The sequence below is a fragment of the Cebus imitator genome, unplaced genomic scaffold (genome assembly GCF_001604975.1).
Source record: "Cebus imitator isolate Cc_AM_T3 unplaced genomic scaffold, Cebus_imitator-1.0 Scaffold120, whole genome shotgun sequence".
Lineage (NCBI taxonomy): Eukaryota > Metazoa > Chordata > Mammalia > Primates > Cebidae > Cebus > Cebus imitator.
In genome coordinates, this window is record NW_016107435.1 from 1,652,035 (window position 1) to 1,660,581 (window position 8,547).

Sequence of the window (8,547 nt, forward strand, 5' to 3'; positions counted from 1 at the left end):
CTCAAGCAATCATCTCACCTTGGCCTCCCAAAGTTCGAGGATTACAGGCATAATTCATGGCACCTGGCCAAAATATATTCACTAATTTTAATATATTTTAATCCTTACAACAAATACACAGCATTCTTGTCATTCCCATTCTCCAGATGGGGAATATGAGACACATAGAGGTTATGTAATTTGTCCAAAGGCCACAGCCAGCAAGAAGGGCAGCTGGACTTTGAAATCAAGCTTCAGAGTCAATACCTTAGGCCACTTGGTATCCACCTCAAGACGCTCACATACAGATTGGGGGCTCCTGCAGAAGGGGCGATGGTGGAACCAGTGGACTTGCCGACTAAACAGCAATGGTGATGCCAGATTGTTGTGACTACAACCAGTTAATGTGAATTTGATACAGTAACCTTTTGATTCATAATTCACCAGCACCCAAATGCTTAAAAAAAGAGACAGCTTAATAATATGCGCTGTAAAATCATGTGATTTGTGAATTGTTTGCACAAATTACTAGGTTGTATGTAATTGGGTGTTTTCTACCATCAGATAAATTAGAATTCAGAAAATAATTTAATAACAAAAAAGTAACTTGTAAACAAAAACAAAAAATTTGTATCGCTACAGATTATATATATGAATATTTAATTTTTTTAAATTTAAGGATGCCAAAAACATAAACTTTGATGTGAGCAAGTTCTTATATATTTTATACAATATAATATATATACATATTATACTATATTTTACTGGAACTTTTATGTTATATATTTTATTTATTATTTGTTCTTAGTAACCTCTCTAGTACTATTTGCCTATATGCTAAAAAATAAAGAACAATTGAACTGTACTTATATTTTATATTTTATTCCCCCTTTTTCTCCTTCACGATTGTACTTAACACACAAAGAATATTAAGTGTTAATCTAATGAATTCGGATTTTTTTGGCCTATCATCTGTCTTATTATTATAACAGTCTAACATTTATAGTAATCATGATATAATGTTTTTTCTGAACCATCTCTTTATGACTCTTCTAACTCCTGCTTGTACAGTTAATCCTGCTCTGATCTTGGCATTGGAATTTCCAAGTAACTGATTTCTTGCCGTATTCCTTGGTGACCCTTTGCTTTCCAAAGTCTGCTCCCCAGCAGTGTCAACACCAGGATTGGATTTTTAGCTCTTGTTATGATTTGGATGTGTGTCCCCACCAAATCTCATGTGGAATTGTAATTCCCAGTGTTGGCGGTGGGGCCTGGTGGTAGGTGATTGGCTCATGGGAGTGGAGTTCTCATGAACGGTTTAGCACCATCCCCCTCGGTACCTCGGTACCGTACAGTGAGTGAGCTCTCATGAGACCTGGTTGTTTAAAAGAGTGTCATGCTTCTCTCTCTTCCTCCTGCTCTCACCATGTGAGATGTGCCTGCTCCTGCTTTGTCTTCTGCTGTGATTTTAAGTTCCCTGAGGCCTCCCCAGAAACAGACACTGCAACGCTTCCTTCACAGCCCACAGAACCATGAGCCAATTAAACCTCTTCTCTTTATAAATGACCCAACCTCAGTTATTTCATTATAGCAGTGTGAGAATGGATTAATACAGTACTTAAGCCTCAGTCTTCCCATGACTGGTTGTAGAGGCCTGGGAACAAGCATCTGATTTGCTGCCTCCTGCCATAATTGACCCTTGAGTCTGCGTCAATAACCTGCTTAGAATGTGTTTGAATAGACACTACAAGTCTTGGGCTTGGTTTGAAATTTGGAATAATGGTGCTCCGCTTGCATCTACCAGGTCCTCGCCCTTGTGATCCGTTTTGTACATACTTTCAGGATCACTTATCTGTATGCTCGTCTCTGGAATGATAGTCCATTTTGCTTCCCAAGCCTGTTTTTGCCTGAACTGTCCCTGATTCCTCTTTGCTTCAGAGGCACAGGCCATCTTCATGCTATAGCCATCCCCACTACTGCAGACCAGTGGCTCTGGCCTCTCTCTGATCTCAAAGGGCCAGAGGAAGGCCAGTTGGATCAAGATGCTGGCCAACAGAGAAGCAGGAGCCCAGGGTGAGGAGTCTGAGCAGAGGGAAATAAGGATCTTGGTAGAGAAAAAGGGAGCATTTTAAGAGTCACATGCGCTGCCATCTGAGCTAGCCAGGTGCCCTGAAGCATTTTATTGAAGCATAGGCTCTAAGGTTCTCACAGCTCCTATATTCTACACTTGTAGATTTAGAAGCACAAAATACAGATGTTTCTATTCCCATAAGATTGGCATCTCTTTGAACTCTACAGTCTTTCAATTCTAGTCAAATATTTTTCCCAGTTTATATTTGCTTATCTTGCTATTCCTCTCCCTATGAACTACCTTCCTTTCATTCATGAATATGAGGATCTACTGTGTTCTAGCTGCTCTAATAGTCAATAAAGAGGTACATTAAATATCATCTTAGACCTTACAAAGTGCCCAGTTAATGGACCGCAATAGACTCATAAACAGAAATTACAATGTATCATCATTTGCTAGAGCAGACATATGGACAAAGTGCTCTAGCTAGCATCTTTTTGTTTCTGACAATCATTGTTTGTTTACTCTAAAAGATGCCTTTTACTTCTGGAGGAATTCAAATGAACAGTTTTCTGTAGAGAGTAATGATATGTGCTGCAATTAGTATAATACGTTGCCAGTTTAAAATCATTTAGTTTCTGGGGAGAAATACTGACCTCATCAAAAGGAACATTATGAAACCATAAAATATACATATAAAAAACTACTCTTTTATTTTCCTAAGTAATTCTGGTTCTTTTTCCTTTTTCTGCTCCTTTATTTTTTACCTTATTTGCCACCCTGATGCCTGTTAGGGTTTTGGAAGGGAAACTGTATACATGTAGCAAGGAAAGATACACAAATAAACACAAAGCTCAAATGCAAACATTCCCAATTGTAATCTGCCATGTGTACACCAATTTGTTTTTTTTTTTTTAGACGAAGTCTCGCTCTGTCGCCCAAGCTGGAGGGCAGTGGTCTGATCTACGGTCACTACAACCTCTGTTCAGGTGATTCTCCTGCCTCAGCCTCCCAAGTAGCTGGGACTACAGACAACTGCTACCATCCCCAGCTAATTTTTGTATTTTTAGTGGAGATGGGGTTTCACCATATTGGCCAGGCTGGTCTCAATCTCCCGACCTTGTGATCCGCCCACCTCAGTCTCCCAAAGTGTTGGGATTACAGGTGTGAGCCACCGCATCTGGCTGCGTACACCAGTATTTGAACAATCTATTGTCCTGATTTCTAACTAAATGACATAAATTCTCAGATATTTAGCATTCACATTAAATGTCCCTGCAGAGATGGAAAAACATAAAGCGTGAAAGAAGACATTTAAAATTGATATAATGCTTCCTGTTGCTTCCTACTAAAACAGAAAAAGCTCTTTAACAAAACCGGAAGTGAACAAATAACTAGCTCCATCATTGCACATGGGTGTGTAATGTAAGTGATTGAAACACTTAAGTCCATTCTGACCTGCATACTGCCTCTTGCCTCCAGTGTGAATGACATTACTCTCCTCTCCTTTATCCAGCAGCTGGACTTCCTTCTCCTGCAAAAGATGCGTGATCTTGACCTGCTGCTGTTTGACCCGGGTCTCGAGTAGGCGCACCTGGGCTCTGAGCCGCGCCTGCTCTTGGGCACACTCCTCGCGCGCCTGCAAAACAGGTGAGATGAGTCTGCATTTCCTTTTCATGGAAAACAAGTGCTTTTTAAATATTTGGATAGATCAGTGATTACATTTTGTCTCCCATTCCCATTTCAGAATATTATTCCAACCAGAAAGTGGTTGAACAGTTATGCTACTACCTGCTATTTGAAGAACTGGAAATTATGGCTATGCTAAAACTTCTGGACTCAAAGGATCAAATAATAGAAAATAATCAGAATCACTGTGCTAAGAACTTTATAGTTGTGTCATTCAATCCGCGTAACAACTCCATGAGGTTCCATGTGGTCGGAACAGGCTCAGTCCTGAATGCCCAGTGGGTAAGGGGAGGTGGGATTCAAATTCAATTCAAGGACTGTGCTCTCAATCTCTACATGATATTGTTTATGTGTTTTCTAAATAGCAATGTGCTTTACAGAAGTTAATTGTATCATTGTCATGTAAATCACCATAACAAATGAGATTTTCAAATGGTTCTCTGGTATAAATACATGCATATATATATAATCTTATGACATATGGCACCTTTATAAGGGATGGTAGTTTAAGACCTCATATCCTTGTGTATCTCACTCATTTTCCTATTGCTAGAAATTCTCCCGGAGTCCTTTTAACTTTTGTTTATTTGTTATTTTTCTCTCAGCTACTTCAAAAAGGGACAGGAGGAGCCTGAATCTATTATTTGCCTTTTAAGGATGCATGTGAAAGAGTTTGCTTTTGTTGCCCAGGCTGGAGTGCAGTGACATGATCTCAGCTCACTGCAACCTCTGCCTCTGGGGTTCAAGCAATTCTCCTGCCTCAGCCTCCCAAGTAGCTGAGACTACAGGCAACTGCTACCATGCCTGGTTAATTTTTGGATTTTTAGTAAAGACGGGGTTTCACCATATTGACCAGGCTGGTCTTGATCTCCTGACCTTGTGATCCACCTGCCTCAGCCTCCCAAAATGCTAGGATTACAGGCATAATGTATATATTTTGAGATGGAGTCTCGCTCTGTCTCCCAGGCTGGAGTGCAGTGGTACAATCTTGACTCACTGCAACCTCTGCTTCCCAGGTTCAAGCAATTTTCCTGCCTCAGCCTCCTGAGTAGCTGGGACTACAGGTGTGTGCCACCATGCCTGGCTAATTTTTGTATTTTTAGTAGAGATAAGGTTTCACCATGTTGTCCAGGCTGGTCTTGAACTCCTGACCTCCAGTGATCTGCCCACCTCGGCCTCCCAAAGTGCTAGGATTATAGACATGAGCCACCATGCCTGTGCTTAAAATATAATTTAATGCATATAATCTGATGACATATGGCACTTTTGTAAGGGATAATAGTCTAGGACCTTATATCTCTGTGTATCTCACTCATTTCTCTGTTGCTGAAAATTCTCCTGGAGTCCTTTTAACTTTTGTTTATTTGTTATTTTTCCCTGAGCTACATCAAAAAAGGACAGGAGCAGCCTGAAATCTGTTACTTGCCTTTTAAGGTTGCATGTAAATGAGTTTACCAGCTCCTGTCTAATGCAGCATCTGACTGAGAAGAGCTCTCTGAAGATAAAGCAAATCTAATAGGTGAATTGGAAGGGAAAGATACAGAGGTGGGTCTTCTAGGAAAAGTTACTGAGGCCAAGAAGCTACAATCAAGGTTCTTGAATACTCAATTCTGAGAGAACCACTATGGATAATGGAAAGAGGGCTTAAGAACAATTTTGGCCATTTTCCCATTTTTACCTTAACATCTCTATTTGCAGCTCATGTCATGATCTCATGTGACAAATATGAATGGTTACTTCTAAGAAATTATGAATTTTAAAATGTAATTGGGCCAGATATGGTGGCTCATGCCTGTAATCCCAGCACTTTTAGAGGCCAAGATGGGAGGATTACTTGCGTTCAGGAGTTTAAGACTAGCCTGGGCTACATGGTGAAAGCCCATCTCTACCAAACATACAAAAAAAAAAAAAAAAAAGTTAGCCAGGAAAGGTGGTGAGCATCTGTGGTCCCAGCTACTCTGGAGGCTAAGGTGGGCGGATGGCTTGAGCTTGGAAGGCAGAAGTTGTAGTAAGCTGAGATTTGGCCACTGCACTCCAGTGACAGGGTGAGACTCCCTCTTTAAAAAAATGGAATCGGCTTACACTACCATTATACAGATTATTTCCTGAAAACAGTCATTCAATTATAGTCAAATATATTTTCCAATTTATGTCTGCATAACTTCCTGTTCCTATCTTTATGCACTACTTTGCATCATTCCATTGATATGAGGACCTTCTGAGTTCCAGGGAACCTGCTAGGCAGTCAGAACAGCACACTTAGGTATCCTAATTTGGGCAAAGGGAAGAGGTACACTGCCTCCCTATAAAGGGCTATAAATTCTCTCTATAAATTTCACAAAGATAAAAATCTGGCCTCAAAACTGAAGGCCATCTACAATGGAGAAGCGATTGTAGTCTCCCCTCCCTCCCATCTCTAGGTTCAAATCATGGAACCTCTCCCACCCATTTTTCTAGGATGATTCCTTCCTTCTCTCCCTCCCTCCCTCCCTCCCTCCCTCCCTCTCTTCCTTCCTTCCTTCCTTCTTTCCCTCACAGAGTCTTGCTCTGTGACCCAGGATGGAGTGCAGTGGTGCAATCTCAGCTCACTGAAACCTCTGCCTCTCTGGTTCAAGTGATTCTTGTACTTCAGCCTCCCAAATAGCTGGGACTATACAGGCTGCGTGCCACAACACCTGGGATTTTTACTAGAGACAGGATTTCACCATGTTGCCCATGCTGGTCTTGAACTCCTGGCCTCAAGCGATGCAACCTCCTTGCCCCCCACAAAGTGCTTGGATTACAGGCATGAGCCACTGCACCTGGCCTCTCTAGGATGATTTCTTATTTGCTCTTGTTGCTCTCTCCCTATCACCCAGATTTATCCTCTCTGAGAGAGTTATTTGCTTAGCACCTTGACTCACATAGGCTAAAAAATGAACAGCAAGAACATTTTACGGTGTCTGAGTCCTATGCTGTTTTACAATAGTGGGGGATCAGTTGTGATATTGTTCAATAGAGTATACTATGCAATTTTAAAACAACTGAAGAGATCACAAGTATGCCCAATCTTTATGAGGCTGCTTATACATATCCAGTAAGCTTATTTAAAACCTAGGAGTTTTCTTTCTCCAAGAACTGTGAATGAATCAGTATTTTGCCTTTTTTATTCACCAATGGAGGACAACACAAGTTCAGTGTAATTACTTTCTAATAATCTGGCTAGTTTTACACTTTTCAATATTGAAAAACCCAAGGTCAATTTTAATTACTAAGGACAGTTTCAGATTTCAATATTATATTGCAACCAAATAATTCCAGTGAATTCTTAAAAAAATTCTTATTTATTGTGAAAACTTTTTATTTAAAAAAATGTAAAGCACATTAAAGTGCTGCTTTCCTATCTGTTGGGTGTTTCTACCAGCCTCTTTCCCTCTCCCCTTTAGTTATTTCAATGACAAGTCACTATAGGTTTAATGCAAGATGAAAGAAAATTCAGGTAAAGCAGGCATTATAAATATAATAGTTTTCACGATAAGCTTACCCAGCTTTCCTTGCCCATTATCAGAGCAGTGGCGACAAGGATGAAACTGAACATCTTTGCCATGTTCCCCCTTGAAAAAACTGCAAGAACAAAAAGAATTTCAAAAATGTCTCAACATTGAATTTTTCACGAGACCAGAGTTCAGACTTAAGTAGGTTCAGGAAGTCGGATGTAGCTGCAGGCCAACCCTAGTCTTAGAGTCGCTGAGGAAATTCTCCCAGACTTTCCCAGCCTCTCACCGCACAGAATGACATTCAGTGTTAACCAGAATTGAACCTGTTCCATCACTAAAACAGAGGAAAGACTCCGGTTCTTTTCGAGGTTCCAATGTGCTGTTTGTGTAATGCTGTGGAAAGGCACAGAAGCATTTTAATCAGTTACCTAATGTTACACAACAAGGAAGTGACTCAGTCAAAATATGGACACAGGTCTCTCTGCTTACAGAGCCTGAGTCTTTTTCTCCCTGTGTTGCTCAGGCTGGTCTCAAACTCCTGGGCTCAAGCGATCCTCCTGCCTTGGCCTCTCAAAGTGCTGGGATTACAGGTGTGAGCCACTGCCTAGAATAAGATTCTTGAAAGCAAAGATCACACCTTGCCAACTTTGGTGTCCTTAGTATTTAACTCATGTGGTGACCCCAATAACTGTTGTTGCCTCTGCAGAATCAGGAAGTAAGATCCTTCTCAGAGTGGAAAATGTGATTTCCTTGCTTTGAACTGCAGTCCGTTTATACTGACACACTTTCCTCTTTTACGGGAAAACAAAGGGCTAAGTGTAGTTTTGAAGGTAAGAATTAAGAAGGAGTTGGGGACTTTTGGTTGAACTGAACACAGGAATTTAGTGTTTTCCTTCTCACAAAGCCCACTAGAAAATGAGTAAAAAGTGTAAAAGACGCAAACTGAGAAAGTCAAAGAGAAAGGGAAAGAACAGCAAGCATGCAAGGTCAGCATGTTGGTGGGTGAGAAAAAGCATGTGGAGGCCTGGTGCAGTGGCTCACACCTGTAATCCCAGCACTTTGGGAGGTTGAGGCGGGCAGATCACTTGAGGTCAGGAGCTGGAGACCAGCCTGGCCAACATGGCGAAACCCCATCTCTACCAAAGATACAAAAATTATTTAGGTATGGTATGGTGGCTGGCGCCTGTAATCCCAGCTACTTTGAAGGCTGAGGCAGGAGAAATGCTTGAACCCAGGAGTGAAGGTTGCAGTGAGCCAAGATCACGCCATTGCATTCCAGCCTGGGTGACAGAGTGAGGCCCTATCTAGAAGGAAAATAAATGAGAGGGAAGG

The 8,547-nt window shown here is 41.1% G+C and overlaps 1 protein-coding gene across 2 annotated transcripts in view; it reads right to left on the reverse strand.

Annotated features, from left to right (window-relative positions):
- The window catches only part of FGL1 (fibrinogen like 1), a 34,997-nt gene that overhangs the window by 14,862 nt on the left and 11,588 nt on the right, over nucleotides 1-8,547 (reverse strand). Inside the window, exons 2-3 of one of the 2 annotated variants that reach the window (XM_037742411.1) lie at nucleotides 7,263-7,342; nucleotides 3,509-3,689 (exon numbers count right to left, since the gene is read on the reverse strand). In XM_037742411.1, coding sequence (XP_037598339.1) covers nucleotides 3,509-3,689; nucleotides 7,263-7,325 — 244 coding nt within the window. In that variant the 5' untranslated portion in view covers nucleotides 7,326-7,342. Of the gene's footprint in view, nucleotides 1-3,508; nucleotides 3,690-7,262; nucleotides 7,676-8,547 lie in introns of those variants that run through there. The other variant, XM_017539650.1, reaches the window with a different exon arrangement.